The sequence below is a fragment of the Cebus imitator genome, unplaced genomic scaffold (genome assembly GCF_001604975.1).
Source record: "Cebus imitator isolate Cc_AM_T3 unplaced genomic scaffold, Cebus_imitator-1.0 Scaffold51, whole genome shotgun sequence".
Classification (NCBI taxonomy): domain Eukaryota; kingdom Metazoa; phylum Chordata; class Mammalia; order Primates; family Cebidae; genus Cebus; species Cebus imitator.
The window spans coordinates 11,262,881-11,280,146 of record NW_016107366.1 but is presented as its reverse complement, the minus strand read 5'-3'; the positions used below and the strand labels follow the sequence as shown (position 1 = coordinate 11,280,146).

At 45.7% G+C, this 17,266-nt stretch overlaps 1 protein-coding gene across 2 annotated transcripts in view; it reads left to right on the top strand.

Annotated features, from left to right (window-relative positions):
* Positions 1 to 17,266, top strand: part of CSMD2 (CUB and Sushi multiple domains 2) — a 616,956-nt gene that overhangs the window by 463,886 nt on the left and 135,804 nt on the right. For both annotated transcript variants that reach the window (XM_017527996.2, XM_017527992.2), the window contains 3 exons: positions 5,747 to 5,949; positions 10,715 to 10,906; positions 16,341 to 16,479. In XM_017527996.2, the coding sequence (XP_017383485.1) occupies positions 5,747 to 5,949; positions 10,715 to 10,906; positions 16,341 to 16,479 (534 nt within the window). The remainder of the gene's footprint in view (positions 1 to 5,746; positions 5,950 to 10,714; positions 10,907 to 16,340; positions 16,480 to 17,266) is intronic.

The following is a 17,266-nucleotide window of genomic DNA, read 5'->3' as shown; positions in this document are numbered from 1 at the left end:
CAAGATATCAAAAGCCAGAAGAAGACCCAGTGTTCACCTACAGGGGAGCTGCTCACACAAACCCCAGTGTCTGTTTTGGCCTGAAATTATTTCTTTCGATCAGAACTGCTCATTAGCATTTATAGACTCTGATTTCTATAAGATGAGAAAAGTATTCAATAGGAGTCTTAATAAATGTTATTGGGTTTGGCAAGCCAAGTCTTTCCTGGCTACCATCAAAGGATTATAATGAAAGCGGACACTGGCCCCCTGTGGCAGCCCCTAGCTAATTTCCCTGCATCCACTCTTGCCCTTGTCAATTTTTTCTTACCCAGACACCAAGAGTCATCTTAACATGTAAATTGAAATCTGTCAGATCTCAGCTTCAAATACACCCATGACTTCCCTCAGCTCCTACAGAATACACCAAACTTCTTCCCCCACCCACAGTCCCGCCAGCCCTGCCCCTTCCTGCCTCTCCTGGCCCAGCATCAGCCTCCATGGCCTTTCCATTGGGACCTTTGCACATGCTGTCCTTTATTCACCACAGACTTCCTCCCTCCTCTCACTCTGCCTGCTCTCCACGTGGCTTGGCATCTTGCTTAAATGCCACCTCCTTAGAAGGTCTTCTCTGGCCACTCTGTCTAAAGTGGATGCTCTGCCTCAGCACTCTGCCATGTCCTTCCCTGTGCTGGACACAGCTGATAATCTTTGAGTGAGTTTGTGTCTGGGGGGTTATTGTCCATCTCCAGAGGCTCCTGGAGAATGGCACCTGCCTGTCATCCTCACTGTTATGCTGCAGCATCCCACACATGGGCGGGGCTTACGTGAATGAATGCTGAAAGAAGCTTGAACTTGAGCCTCTGTCCTTTCAGTTGCCAACTTGTATTGTTTGAGCACAAAGAGAATCCCACCCCCTCCTCCCCTCTTCTGCGCTCCTCTCCACAACATCAGTGCCAAGCTTTTGACTTTGTCTGTTTATGAGATCAGCTAAGCTGAATGCAATGAACTGGCATTTTTAATTCATGGTCTTGAATAACATGTATGACTGACGGGTAAACTGTTGCTGATTGGTAGAGCCTGTCCAGCCCCTGCCTGGCTCTCAACCACGGCCTCTTCCTTCTAGAGATGTAGGCAGCATTGTAAGGAGAAAGAGTAGAAGCACTAAGGTCTGACCTGGATTAGTATTCAATAATAGCAATTCCAGCTTACTCTCTAATCAGCCCATGACCTTGGACAAGTAACCTACCCTCTCAAAGCCTCAGTATTCTCATTGTTGAAGGTGAGATTGGTCCTACCTACAAAATAAAGATGCTTGCATGGACTCCATGGGCTAATGTGAAGGTGCCTGATACAGAGTGGTTGTTATAGAAACACATTTTCTTTCATGTCTCCTTAGTCCCCATATTCTTGCTTTTCTCAGCTTCCTGTCAGACTGGGGTTTCATTCATTCATTCATTCATTGATTCACCCATTCATTCAGCTGTTCACCCTCAGGACTTCACATGACCTCTAGAGTCAGTATCTGACTAGAAGACGATAAAGCCCAAACTCCCATAGCTAATTTTGAGACTCTCGTTATCTTCGCTCTCTCAATCCAGCTGTATTCTCTATGGCATCCCAATACCACCTGAACTCAAGTATGGAATTGTCTTTCTTCCTGGACAGCTTCACCTCCTCTCTGCCTCTGGGTCTTATCTCATGTTATTAAATCCAAAGAAGGCACTCTCCTTTTCACACCACCCAAACTTCAGGTCTCATTTCCCTTTGCCTTCCCTGATGAGTGTGGCCCACACCAACCTCTTTTCCGAGAGCACGTACGGCCACACCACGTGGCTGGCACTCGGTCTCCTCTTGGCTGCTGATTTCACGGTGCATTGATCACTGCAGAGAAAGCAGAGAAGGCAGGGGCAGCCTGGCACAGCAGTGAGCATGCACATTTGTACTCTGTCCTAGGGATCTCCTTCTCCCTCTTTTCAATTAGATGTGGGCCGCCAGCCTCACACAGCTCCTGGTATTGAGGAATCCCCTCCTGTATCTACAAAAGCTTCTACCTAGGAAATCCAAGAGTTTCCTTTGGTTTCTAATAGTACTAACTAGTTACTGAAAGTAAGAAACACACACACATATATATCTGACAATAAATAACTAGAAAATGTAACTAAAAATTAAATCTCATTCACAATAGAAATGAAACCGTAAACTTATGGACTGTTAAAGAGGAGATTTAGCAAGAGGGGTGCAAAGAAGAAAACCATAACAAAGATGAAAAACATAAAACTTTGCCGAAATACATAAAAACTAAGTTATCTACAATGCTCCTGGCTAGGGAAAAATAGTAACATAAAGATATCCATTCTCTCCAAATTAATCAATCAATGCCTGTGTAATTCCAATCAAAATCTCAATCAGATTTTTTTGAGACTTGGTAACCATAAAGTTCATCTGGAAGAGTAAAGTTGGGAAATAAGCTAATAAGTTTTAGGGAAAAAATATCAAAATTTGAGAATATGAAAAACCAGGTAAGGTGAGCAGCTTTGTTTCAGGTACGACAAGTAGATTCTAGCATAGGAAAAGGGGAGAGCACTGGAATTGAGAAAAGAGTTCAGAAACAGCCAACAACTAAGGGGACATTTCAGACCAGTAGGGAGAATCAGGATTCTTCAGCTATGAGCATGTCATCATCCGTGGGTATCAAGAGCACCAACCAAAATGTCAGATACATCTGAGGCAAGCAAGGCCTGGTACCAGGCTCGTGAAAATTATGATCTAGTTACATGAAAAGTATGATCTAGTTATAATTAGGGAGAAGCATAGTCTACAAATAAGTACACTAAAGATAGACTGGTAGATGCTAAGGAGGGAGTAAACAGATGTTTTAGTATGCAAAGTATGGAAAAGGCTACTTTAGATAGGTGTTGGGACAATTGAATGTCAATTTGGAAGAGTAATGAACTTATTGGCTGCAAAAAAATGAAACTGGCCAGGCATAGTGGGTGGCTCACACCTGTAATTCCAGGACTTTTGGAGGCCAAGGCAGGAGGATTGCTTGAATCCCAGCATTCATGACCAGCCTGGGCAAAATAGAAAAACCCCATCCCTATAAAAAATAAAATTAGTCAAACATGGTGGCATGTACCCGTGGTCCCTGTTACTCAGGAGGCTGTACTACAATTGCACCACTGAACTCCAACCTTGGCAACAGAAAAACCCTGTCTCAAAAAAAGAAAGAAAGAAAAGAAAGAAACAGTCCAAGTCCCAGGAAAATATTAAGGTATTAAAATTCTGATTAAAGCTTAGTTTTGTTTTTGAATCATTGGGTTGGGAGAGAGGTTTGCCCAAGCACAACGTGACATCCAGTATCCTTAAAGGAAAATATTACCTATTTGATTTCATAAAATGAAACACTTCTATACCAAAATGGATACCACAAACCGAAGTTAAATGAGAAAAAGTCACCAGACACTAGGAGAAAATATTCGCAACAAATATATAAAAGAGAAATCAAGGCCGGGCACAGTGGCTCACACCTGTAATCCCAGCACTTTGGGAGCTGAGGTGGGCAGATGACGAGGTCAGGAGCTCGAGACCATCTTGGCTAACACAGTGAAACCCATCTCTACTAAAAATACAAAAATTAGCCGGGCATGGTGGCACACACCTGTAGTCCCAGCTACTCAGGAGGCTGAGGCAGGAGAATTGCTGACCCGGGAGGTGAAGGTTGAAGTGAGCCAAGATTGCACCACTGCACTCAGCTTGGGTGACAGAGCAAGACTCTGTCTCAAAAAAAAATTAGAGAGAAATCGAAATATATAAGATAAATAATAGTCATAATATATAAGTAGAATTTTTAAAGTTTGCATCCATCAATTAAGATGGATAAAGAATTTGAAAGGTACAAATGCCCAATAAATATGCGCAAAGATACCCAACCTTACCAAATCATCTAAATTCAAAACTGCCAGCGAGATTCCATTGTGGTCTAGCAGATGAGGGAGCATTGTCATAAAGAATATATTTACAACATTATAATATCTAATGCTGATGAGGTGAAGTTGAGAGAGAATAGTAACATCGATACCGATAAGTGGAAATACAAATTGAAACAAAAAATATACTTATTAATTTGTCCCTTTAGCAGACATGCATGCTTCCCGTCTGGCATTTTCCATCTATTCCTAGGAGTTCCATGGAATACTAATTGATATTGCAAGAGAAAAAGAAGTTTGCACGATCAAGTAATGCTTGGGAGGATACTTGAGAGATAATTTAGCAGGATTTATTTTAAAATTTTTAAATAGATACCCTTTTCCCCCCAGAATTACTTTGGCAAGCCAACTGAAATATTAACAGAAATGCACAAAGCTACATAAATATGAGAATGTTCCTTGCACTTTCATGTAAAATTGTGATGTATAAGTGTCCATTTCTGCAGAAAAAAGAAAAAAAAAAAAAAACTAGATTGGGCTGCTGCACTCCAGCCTGGGTAAAAAAAAAAAAAAAACGAGGGTAATGTTTATGTCCATGGTACAGTATTAAATGAAGAAAGAAAGTTATAGAAAACTACATAAAATATGGTCTCATTTTGAGGGAACAGTATATATGTGTGCTCATTGAAAAACTCTGGAAGCATATGCACCAAACCTACTATTAATTGAATAGCTCTGGAGAACAGGTTGGCTGTGTGAAAGACAGACTTTTTTAAAATTCAGTACATCTGTATATTGTTTGCCTTTTCTCTGCCTCAAGCATGTCATATTTTTTAAATTTAAAAAGATATTTTTAAAAAGAGATAGTGATAAATGGGTTAGATCCTGGAACAGAAAAAAAAAAAAAAAGAAGAAGACATCAATGGAGAAACTGGTGAAATTCAAATACAGTCTGGAGTGTAGTTCATAGTAAGTATGCCAACATTGCTTTCTTAGTCGTGACAAATGTACCACGGAAATGTAAAATGTTAGCAATAGAAGAATGGTGAAGGGTCTATGGGAACACTCTGTATTATCTTTGCAACTTTTCTGTAAGCATAAAATTATTCCACAATAAAAAAAAATGATTAACAGAGAGTCCCGTAAGTTTGTAGCCAAGATATCTTTGGCTGTTGAAATCTTTGGTTCCAGAAATTCAGGTTGCTGCTTGAGCTCTCTTGCTCTGAGAACCCTTTCTGTGTCCTGCAGACCTCCACACTTGGAGACCCCTACCTGGCCTCCTGAGGTCTGCAGTGGTTATCTAAGGGCTATATAGAGCTAATATCCCCAGAATTCTGCTCTGGGAAACCGAGGTATGAGGTCACCCCTACCTGCACTGTGGCTGGGCCAGCTTCTCAGAGACTCCACAGTTTCCCCTCCCCTCTATCCCTAATAATTTTTTTTTTTTTTGCCGATGTCTTTTGTCCAAGCCAGATCCTGCCTTCTCAGTATTCCACTTCCAACCTAGAATGGTAACAATATGGGCTCAGGGAGAGGTCTGCAGGCTATGTAGGGTTGAGGAGAGGGATGTAGTCCGACAGAGGCAACATGGAGCTCATAGGAAGAAAAGGATGCACAAAAGCCACACCCCTCACTCTTGTCCCCATTGCTGGGGGCCCCCTTGGGAGGAGCTGGCCTGGTGAAATCATGAGGATGCTGCCAGATGCTGCCTTCTCTCCCTTCCTCCCAGGCTTCGTAGGTTTAGGGCCAGGCTTTGTAGGGTTAGGACCTTCTGATCAGAGTCCCCTGGAAAAGAAGGGGCTGAGCCCAGATGACCACTGCCTCTTCTCTCTGTGCAGGCTACACTTCCTGGTATTTGACACAGAGGAGGTTCACGATGTGCTGCGCATCTGGGACGGGCCTGTGGAGAGCGGGGTTCTGCTGAAGGAGCTGAGTGGCCCAGCCCTGCCCAAGGACCTACACAGCACCTTCAACTCAGTCGTCCTGCAGTTCAGCACTGACTTCTTCACCAGCAAGCAGGGCTTTGCCATTCAATTCTCAGGTCTGTGTGTGCCCTCTGCCAGCCCCACTCCACATGTCCTGACACATGGCACCCACCTCCCTCTCGTCCTTGCTTTCCTTAGTCCCTCAGTCCATGTAAAGATAGTTATTGAGCATCTGCTACGTGCCTGGTACATGGCTAGCACCTGCTCGAATGTCTGTGCTGAGCTCACTCTGGTGGGGAAGACAGGTGGGTTAATAGACACTTACATACAAATTGGTAAGTGTCTAGATGGAGACATGTGGGCTATAATGGTCACCTTGGAGCAACAAGGAAGATGTTCTAGAGAAGATGATGTCCAAGCTCAGACCCAAAGGACAAGTAGAAGTTACTCAAGAAAAGGAAGTGTTTCAAGGAGCAAGTAGTCATCTATGACAGGGAAAGGTGCCGCTGAATTGGACTTTGGAGGACTTGTGCACCCCATTAGATGGAAAAGAGAGAAAAGGGCATTCTAGGTGCAAAGAACACACCAACAAGTGTAGATGCAAGAATGTGGGTTCCGGAAGTGGAGGGCTACCCCATATGGCTGAAGCACAGGGAGCACGGAGGGATGTGGAAGGTGCAAGTAGACAGTGGTTTGGGGCACGGTTATGAATGAGCTGATGGGACATGTTACACGCTCGGGTTCTTAGCTGAGTGTAGGTCTCAGCAAAGACTGGAAGCCAACATGAGTAATCTAAATTTAATTAATTAGGCACTGCAATAGCCAATTATGGAGGAGCATGACAAAGAGCTACCCGAAATGGCCAATGCTCAAACATCCAAGTCCCAATATGAGATAATTTATATGATTGGCCCTGCCTCTCCCTGGAATGCATCATCTCATCTCCTCTGAAGTGCCTCTTCCATCATTCCTCTCCCTGAACAAGTGACTGTGCCTTGGTTTCTGCTTATGTTTATTATACAGCAGCTGTCTTCATTACCATCTCCTTACTCCACTGCATGTGTGGTGGGAGGGAGGGGGAGTTTCCATGGTAATTCCAGAGCAATTTCTTGTGGCACCTGTGCCATGGCTTTGCCCCCGAGCTCTCTCCCGTTGGTGTATCAGCTAACGGTGGTTGGGGTATATCCCTGGCACCACTGAGGTTGTTACAGAGTTGCAAATCCTGCTTCTAGCTCTTTTCTGCTATGTCTGTCATCTCTGTGGAGATGAGCATTTAGCAGCGTGGGGAGCAGATGAGAGTCTCCAGGATCACATTGCTTTATCCTTATTAATTTGTCCGTTTAACACTCATGCATGCTTCCAGTCTAGCATTTTCCATCTATTCCTAAGAGTTTCATGGAATACTAATTGGTATTGCAAGAGAAAAAGAAGTTTGCACAATCAAGTAATGCTTGGGAGTAAAGCATAAGTTGATGCAGACCTAAAGAAATGATCTGCAATTTGGGACCTCTGAGAACATTTGCTATGCTAATGCATTTAAATTCCAAAGATGTCTGGTAGGTCACAATTTCCAAACATATTCCATCATCGATGACTTTTTTCAAGGCCATCTCAAGAGACTAGCATTTCATGGAACAAACTTGGGAAATTGTTGGGATAAGCAACGGAAGGATCTCCCAGCAGCAAGGAAGTAAGGAGAGTAGAATGCTAAAAAGACGGCTCAGTCCCCTCTCTGGGGAAAGGAGTATTATGAATAATTAAGCCAGACATATTTTCTCCAACTGTGCCCAAACTGATGGGTATGGCTTTAAAAAAAAAAAAAAGAAAAGCCCATAATTATGCTGACAGATTCCCCACAGATTTACATTATCTGACCCCCACTGTGTCCTCAGTTTAGCCACGTGGGACAGAGTCCCTGGGTGCTCGCCTGTGCTGTGTACAGGCTGCTTTCTGATGCATTGTCCAGCTCATGGAAGTCCTATTCATCCTTCAAGGTTCATCTCAGATGCCACTGCCTCCTAGTCTCCCCATTCAGAGTAAATTGCTATAGCCCACGGCACCCCGGCACTTTACTTCTACTTATTCAGCACATTGTCAATACCAGGCATTCCGTCTCATTTGAAGCTGGGCACCTACTTGCCATCCCACTAAAAGCTCCTGCCATGCCTCCAGACTCTCTCATAGTGTATGTATGCAGCAGGTGCTCACTCACTGCTTAGTGAGCAAATGGACACATGAAGATAGGAACACATGAACGGATGGTTTTCTCTAACACAAGGGTTTCCTTGGGCAAGCTGCCCCTAGTATTGCTTAGGCAGAGTAGCATGGTCAAAGCTACCTAGCCTGGGCTCCAGAAAGGTCATGACAGCCTGGCCCAGTGTTATGGGCATAACCAAGGTTTGGGAAAGGTCACCTTTCCTGTTGCTGTCATCAGTTAGCAAATACCAGGACTACTCTAGGGAAGAGAGAACGGCTCACCCCATGTTAACTTTATAGTGTGTATTTGACAGGGGATTGTACAGAAATGCCAGGGACGATTAGTGCAGGCTTGGCTTTATTAAGTAAACATTACTGTGTAACATCTAACATCCTGTCTGTACCACGTGGATCCAGCCTTTCCCCGGGTGCTTTGCCAAGCAGCTCCAATTCAGGAGCATTAAAGAGAGAAAGGGAGAACAATTAAAAAAAAATAGGTGAGCAGGAAGCATAATTGCAGCCATCTATTGAGATGGGTGCCACACTAAGCTCTCCAATACATCAGCTCTTATAATTTTCACAAAACCGTTACAGTATGGGCACCATTATTACTCCATGTTGCAGATGTGGGCTCCGAGGCTTCTTATACAAGGTCATCTAGTTAATAGAAAAACCCATGTGTCTGAGTCTTAAACCTAAGCTCTTAATCATTGTATGCTTTTGCCTCCCATATAAATAATCCTTCCATGTATGGCCAGAACAATGAGCTGTTTATTTTGGGGGATCATTTGCATGTGTACAGTGCACTATAACGCTGAAAGCTAAGTCTGATTTTAACTGGGAAGGAAAAATATTGATGCTTACTTGACTTTATAAATAAGTTCTGTAGCTGTCAGATATTGATATGTAAACAAATGAGTGTACCTGTGTTCCGGTAAAACATTATTTACAGAAATAGGCATAGGGCCAGATATGGCTGTGGACCATAGTTTGCTGTACGCTTCCTTAGGTGTTACTGAGTTTAAGGTATCAGATTCTGTAACTCAAGACTCATCTACAGTCCTAGAGGTTATACTTAATGATGTCTGTACACAGTTGTCCTAGGCTACTGCTTCTCAAACTTTTCCACGGACATCCTCCTAACAGCAGAAGAGAATGCGTGTGTATCCCCAGGAGGTCTGAAGGGTATAGCAAGCACAAAATATCTTTAAGGCTTCAAATTTTTGCTTAAAAACTAATGTGAGTTTTACATTGTAATCCAGAATAAACTTTTTTGTTTTAGTATAAAAGTATTTTTTTCTTAAATTGTTGAGAAAACTGATACTCCAGTCAAATGAGTATTATTTATCCTGTGGTTTCCAGAAGCTCCTTGCCCTAGAGTCTGCTGAGCACAGTCTCTGAGGGATGACATAGCTGGGGGCTGGGACCGGGCCCCACTATCAGCTCTGGGCCGTGGAAGCAGCCAGGGTTGTTGCAGCTCTTGAAATTCCTTTCTCTAGACTTACTCTCGCACCATTTTCTCTGGTGTGTTTTCTCATGCTGCATTTGTTCATTCATTCACCCACTCATTCTTCTATTTATGTATTCATTCCATCTATCATTCATTCAGTATTCGCTTATAAAACACCTGCTCTATGTTAAACTAGGTTAGGTACTAGACACGAAGATCTCCCAAATTCCTGAGTATTTTGAATTTTTAATATATCTCAGCTATTTTTGAACTCTTCTCTGCCCACTTGCTACAAATATCTGACTTTTCTTCAAATATGATTTCAATCTGATGGATCCTTGGTTGTTTGCCATTGCAAAAGAGAGCATGATCTTGACCTAACTTCAGTAACTCCCTACAGCCTCACAACCACTGCTCAGCACTGAGGCAGGCCAACTCCCAAAGTCCTTTGCAAACCCTTCTAATTGAATACATGGAGTTTATTTATTTGTTTGTTTGTTTTAGAGATGAGATCTTACTCTGTCCCCCGAGTGCAGTGACCCAGTCATGGCTCACTGCAGCCTTAACCTCCTGGGCTTAAAGGATCCTCCCACCTCAGCCTCCAGCATAGCTAGGACAATAGGCAACCACCAGCACACCCAGCTCATGTTTTTTCTGTTTTGTTTTTGTTTTTGTTTGTAGAGTCAGGGCCTTGCTGTGTTGCTCAGGCTGGTCTCAAGCTCCTGACTTCAAGTGATCCTCCTGCCTTGACCTCCCAAAGTGCTGGGATTACAGGCATGAGCCATCACATCTGGCAACATGGAGTTTAGATTTGATTATCTTGTCACTTCCTCATTCTGATCATGTTAGTTACATTGTACGAAATTGCAACGCTTTGTTTATGTAACAATGCTTGTGTTCTTAAGCTAAATTCAGTTCTATAATTATAACAGTGCAATCATGCTTAACTTATAGCATCTCATGACAGGTGGATGACTGTAATGGTGGAGATACTGGAAGAATGGTGGTGTCGCTATCAGTGAGAATGACAAGTGTGATCACAAATGATGGTGGAGGCAGTGACAGTAATGGGAGTGACAGTAGCACTGTGGCCACAGCTGCTGCTGGTGGTGGGGAGGTGATGGTGGTTGTAGCAGTATACAGATGATGGCAGTCGGTAAGGGTGATGAGCTGGGAGCCTCATGACTGGCAGACACCCGGGCAACCCTACCTTCTCTTCTATTTTCTTGCCCCAGTGTCCACAGCAACATCCTGCAATGACCCTGGGGTCCCACAGAATGGGAGCCGGAGTGGTGACAGTTGGGAAGCCGGTGACTCCACAGTGTTCCAGTGTGACCCTGGCTACGCGCTGCAGGGAAGTGCAGAGATCAGCTGTGTGAAGATCGAGAACAGGTTCTTCTGGCAGCCCAGCCCGCCAACATGCATCGGTACAAAGCAGCTGCAGGGTGCACTCTGCCCTTGGGGCTCACAGTTGCGTGCTCCAGAACCCTCCATGCAAGCGGCAGCTGCATCTTGGGCCTGGGGCCAGGAGAACTGGAACAGATGAAAGTTGCAGAAAACTCACCATTTACCCTGCTTTGCATGCATGTGTCCCCACATGCACTCACTCACATTCATACTCTACACACACAGCACTACAAATTCCTCACTTGCTAAAATGGTCCCAGAGACTTCCAAGTCAGACAGGTCTGTCCCTTTCTCTCGGGCCCAGGCTGTACAGGTCAGAAGTAGGACAATGGGTCACTTTGGGTAGTAAAGGCTAACAGGTTCCAAAATGACCCTTCTATTACCTGAAGCAATAGAAGGGTACCCACAGGCTCAGAATATAAAGAAAAGAACCTTGCTTTTCCTGTTCTCAAGGAAATTATTGGCTACCTGGGTTTTGGTTCTTTTAGATTTTAGAGACAGGGTCTCACTCCATCGCCCAGACTGGAGTGTAGTGGTGCCATCATGACTCACTGCAGCCTTGACCTCCTGGGCTCAAGTGATACTCCCCACTCAGCCTCCCAAGTAGCTCGGCCTACAGGGTTATGCCACCACACCCAGCAAATTTTCATATTTTTTTGTAAAGATGGAGTCTCACTATGTTCCCCAGGTGGGTCTCGAACTCCTGGGCTCAAGTGATCCTCCTGCCTTGGCCTCTCAAAATGTTGGGATGACAGGGTTTTGCTTCTTTAGATCTGTTCTCAGTCTTAAAACCTCCCTATAGGAGAGATGAAGACATGAAGGACCTGAGACTTGTCTAAAGTCACATCACTTAAAGTGGGGCCTGAAAAATCCTGCCTCTAACTACTTGAGACTGAGAGGAGGAGGGAACTTGAAGGAAGTCTGGGATGGGAAAGAAGGGTAAACAGATAGAAACAAACACTCCAGGTGCCTGCTTTCAGGGTATTTTGCTCAGGCAAAATACCGAGTGTTTGTGTCCCCTGTCCATGCTGGCTGTTAGAAGAGAAGAGAACCCATGGTCAATGAGTCCTTACTGTGTACTTGCCCTGTACTGGACATTTACTTAGATAACCTCATTTAACTTTCCTGACAGCTCTCTGAAATTAGCACCATTTCCTCATTTACACTTGAAATTGAAACTTAGACAAATTTGGATATCTTGTCCCAAATCACAGAGCTAGGATATGGCAGAGCCAAGATTTACACCCACGCCAGTCTGAATGCAAAGCCTCTCATTTTCCTACCTCCCACACCACCTCCCCTGCTGGAGATGGGCATGAGGGACTTCTGAGACATCTGCTATAGGAGCGTCCGCCCTGGCCTGCACCTCTCTCACGCAGGCTTGATGAGAGGCAGTGTGCTGTCCAGGCACCTGAGGACTGACCTATGCCAGTCATAGTTCTGAGGCCAGGCCCCGAAGGTGAGACGCTAAATCCTGCTCCTCGATGGGAATTAGGAGCCACTAGGGTGTGTGGTGCAGGAAGTTGAGACCTGGGTTTCAAATCCAGCTGATTTCTTCACTATATATTCTGCTGTGTAGAGAAGAGCATGGGATATTGAAGTAGACACATCCAGATTTAGTTTCTGGCTCTGCCATTTACTAGTTTGGTGGCCTTGGGAAATTGCTTCCACTCTCTGAGCTTGGGTTTCCTCATCTGTGAGGAAATACACTTCCCTTATAGCATTGTGGGTTGAGGACACACCTAACCCCAATCTCAAGAAATACTAATCTACTTCCATTCTATCTTCCTTCCTTCCTTCTTTTCATCCTTCCCTTCTTTGATTTCTTCTTTCAAGTTTTCAGACTCACTTTCCTTCCCTAAGCCAGAATGCCATCTGCTCAAGGGAATTCTGATGAGGCACAGAAGGGAATCTGGGAACCTCTGAGGCTCCTTCCAAATTCAGCCTTCTACAAGACTGTGATTCCTTAGACTTATTTTTACAGAAAAGCAGGCGAGATTGTCCCAGGTGGAGAAGGAGGATTGTGCTAAGCTGGGGAGAACAATAAATGTGCAGTGGGCAGGGTGGAGAGGTTAATTCAGTTTTCATCACCCGTTCTTCTACACTCAGCTTTGGGAAATGTTCCTCAGGCAGCAGAATAAATGCCTTTGCCTCTTCTCTCAAACGAACTGGAAATCCCAGTGACATGCTTCTAATTTCCAGCTCCCTGGGCGTTCTGCCATGAGCAAGTCTAGCTGGCCTTGATAACCCTTTATTACGGGGAGGAAGCAAAGGAAGAAAACAAATACTCATTGGACGCTGTCCCCGTGATAGGCACTGGGCTAGACATTTTAGCTACATTATCGCAGCTGCAATCACTCTAGGGTGAGGTGAGAGCTCGGGATTCCACTCCCTGGGCTCAGGTCTGGCTTCACCACAGCAAGCTGTGTGGCCTTAGACAAATTGCTCAACTTCCCTGTGCCTTAATTTCCTCACCAGTAAAACAGGGAAAACGATAGTACCTACCTTCTAGCATTGTTTTGAGGATTAAAAAAGAAAATACTATAAAGCACTAAGAACTGTGCCTGATTCATAGTTAGCACTGTGGATGTTAGACGCCATTATCATCGTTATTCTTTTACTTTCAAGATGAGGGAGTAGAGGCTCAGAGGGGTGGACAGCTAGACCAAACTCAAACAGCCAATGAGTGACATTGTCAGAATCTGAGCCCAGGATTGTATGACTTCCAACTCAATGCCCTTTCCACAATTCTTGCCCTCAGTCCAACCTCCCCACTTCTTGGCTGTCTAGAAAGATCTGCAGCTTGCCCCCGTTCCCATCTGGGCAACCATGGTTTAGTAACCTCAACAGGACCCCTCACTAGCCCTGAGCAGTGGGATCCTTCCTATTGGTGAGGCAGCCCAGGGATCCATGCAAGGCCTTGGAGCACAACAGGCAGCGGCCAGTGAAGCCCATGCCGGGGTTCTGAGTGGGAAGCACATCTAGAAGAGAGCTGTGCACAGGGAGCAGCAGCCTAGAACTCAGAGACATTGACAGTACTTTGGAGATTGGTGGGAGAGTAATGGGGGCAGTTTCAGAAACCACAGAGACTCACCCCATCTGTGGCAAACTTAAAGGAAGAAGCCCCTGTGCTGCCAGAGGGAGGTGGAGGCTGGAAACCCAAAATGGAGGCCTCATTGTGCCCCCTGGGAATATTTTCCCAGAGCTCGGACTTCTGATATGACACTGGCTTTCCACTCTCACTGTCCACATCAGACTCTGTTTCTAGGCTGGCCTGGGCAAGGCCACACTCCCTGACCTGGACATTGCCATCTTTCTTTGTTAAGTTCAAGGGTCTAGCCTGATTGTACTGGCCTCTGGTTGGCTCCATTTATCTAGCCCTCTGCTCTCGAAGGGTTCAGTGGAGACGCGAGTGAGACATGAGCAGATCCAGCTAAAGGCAGCATCCTCACTCAGAAGCTCCTGCAACAACTGGGCTCTCCCCTGCTGGTCTGCAGGGAGAAGCACTCCTCTACACTGGCCACTGCCACCAACTGTGTGGAGGTAGAGAAGGGGAAACAACAGACTTTGGAGCCAGTCCCGTGTCAGTTTGAGTCCCAGAGTGACTCTGGCAAGTTACTTAGCCTTTCTGAGCCTCACTTTCTTCCTTTATAAGTCAGGAAGAATAATCCATTGCTTGTTGAGTTGTTAATGAGACATAAATGAGATAGTGTATCTAAAATGCAATTTGTCAAGTCTAATACGTAATAGATGCGTACTTGAGTGTTTCTGGTACTCAGGATGGTACTTGGGATATTATTTTCCCATGTGGGAAAAAAAAAGCAGACTCCTCACTGATGTGGCCTGATGTTCAGCCACATTAGGGCTCTTATGCCTGACCTAAAGACCTACCATTTGTTTGAGACCCTGTTGGGGATTGACCCAGCCCTTTAAGCCTGACCCTGAGTAAAAGCCACAGCCAGAGGTGGCTCCACAACATAGCCAAAGCAGCAGTGCCCAACTCTATGACAAGCCAATGGCCGCCCCTAACTTTGGAATACCCTTTTGCTGTCCCCACAAAAACTCTTCTTGGATTTTCTAGCCAGCCCTTAAATGGCTGCCTGTGTTCCTGTGGGCTCAGTGTTTGCATCCTCTGCTGGTGCCCTGTGGTTTCCAGACCAAGTCATATCTACAGTCTTAGCCATCCTGCTAATGACCCCACACGCTTCCCAGCCTTCACTGTGTCCAGTCCTCATGCCATGGTACAACAGCCCCAGGCATGGAGGAAAAGAGCTGATCCATGCTCTGGGGAAGCTGCCCAGAAGGTCCCTAGGTAAATAGGTTGCTGTGTCACCTGGCCACCTTCTTCCTCCCCACCTGCCTGAAAGGCCTGTCATCTCAGGGAAGGGCGACCATGCGGACTGATTGGGGATTAATAATAGTGCCATACAACTGAGGCACACACATACGCTTGGACAAGGCCTTTTGGAAAGTTGGAAAGTATCTGCAGCCGTGAGCAGATGCCAGGAGACCAACTGTGCTTGGCAGGCAAATGTGAGCGTGTTTCCCACTCCTCCTGACATCAAGTGCACGGGAACTTGCAGTCAGGACCCACAAAGCTCGCCTGGCAGCTGGATGTGAGGCAGTGAAGGAAGACCATGTACTTCATAGGTCTGCAGACAGTGTCAGCTCCATATATCAACCATTCACTCTCTACCAAATGCTTTAGCAGACATCGCCAATAATCTTTACAACCACTCCACAAAGAAGATAATGTCTCTTTTTATAATAGAGGAAGGACATCGAAGGCTAGAGAGACTAGATGAGTTCCCTAAGTTCACACAGCTGGGAAGCAGCAGGGCCAGGTATTTTAAAAAATAATTTATAGCCGGGCGCGGTGGCTCAAGCCTGTAATCCCAGCACTTTGGGAGGCCGAGGCGGGTGGATCACGAGGTCAAGAGATCGAGACCATCCTGGTCAACATGGTGAAACCCCGTCTCTACTAAAAATACAAAAAATTAGCTGGGCATGGTGGTGCGTGCGTGTAATCCCAGCTACTCAGGAGGCTGAGGCAGGAGAATTGCCTGAACCCAGGAGGCGGAGGTTGCAGTGAGCCGAGATCGCGCCATTGCATTCCAGCCTGGGTAACATGAGTGAAACTCCGTCTCAAAAAAATAAATAAATAAAAATAATTTATTGAGGTGAAACGCACCTAATGTAAAATTACCCGTGTTTCAATGAAAAGTTCAGCGTCCCCTGGTACGTGTCGCAGAACCACCACCACCATCATCTCCGAAACATTCCCACCACTCTAAAGGAGAACTCCATCATTCCACCTTCCCCTGAGCCCCTCAGCCAGCTTTAACTTCAGCCTGTCAGCCTCAGCCCCTCCTCTCTCGATAGCACATTAGCAACACCCATGAAAATGTGCCCAGGGCGAACAGGCAGCCTCACCTTGTCTTCTTCTCTCCTCAGCTCCCTGTGGGGGCGACCTGACAGGACCATCCGGAGTCATCCTGTCACCAAATTACCCAGAGCCCTACCCGCCAGGCAAGGAGTGTGACTGGAAAGTGACCGTCTCTCCAGACTACGTCATCGCCCTGGTATTTAACATGTATGTACCTTTCCCCCGGGTGGGAGATGAAGGGTTCGGAGCAGCTAGGGGCTCTGGGACCTGGGTCTCCAGGTGAGTATTCACAGGTCTGTGAGCAGAATTCTCAGCTCCATGGGAGGTGAACAAGCCAAGAGAGAGAAACTAGCATTTATTGACCGTCTACGTGCCCAGCACCACGCTCAGCCGTCTCACGCATATCATCTCATCTAATCCTTGTAGTAATTTGTGAGGAAACTACTATTATTTCTTCTTTACCGCTGAAGATACTGGGACCCGGAAGGGGGACCTTTGCTGGATGCCCCTGCCCCACCCTCTGCATCCCCTGTCTGCTCCCCGGCCCCTCCCACCCCACTCCACAGGTGTAAATGGATAGGCTTAGGTCCCAGGCATTCCCCCATCTAGGTCCTGCACTTGCTCTTTCATTCCTGCTACAGGAAAGCTCTTCAAAAGAACTATCTCTGCCTTTCTCTGCTTCCTCACCTCCCGTTCACTCTCAACTCACCGGAACCTGGTTTCTGCCCCCACGGTTCCACTGGGAAACCCCTCTGATAAAAGCCACCCACAAACTCCTGGTTCCAAACAAAATGGGCCTTTCCGTGTTTTATCCCATCCACCTCTTGATCACCCCCTCCATCCTTAGTCTGATGTTTCCCTTGGTTTGTGTGAAGTCACACTCCCCGGTTCTCCAAGCTCTTCTGTGACTTCGCGTGGACCTTTTTTAACGCGACTTCCTTTGCCAGGCTTTGTCAAAACCTCCTCTTGTTCCCCCACACCCCTTTCCTGGACA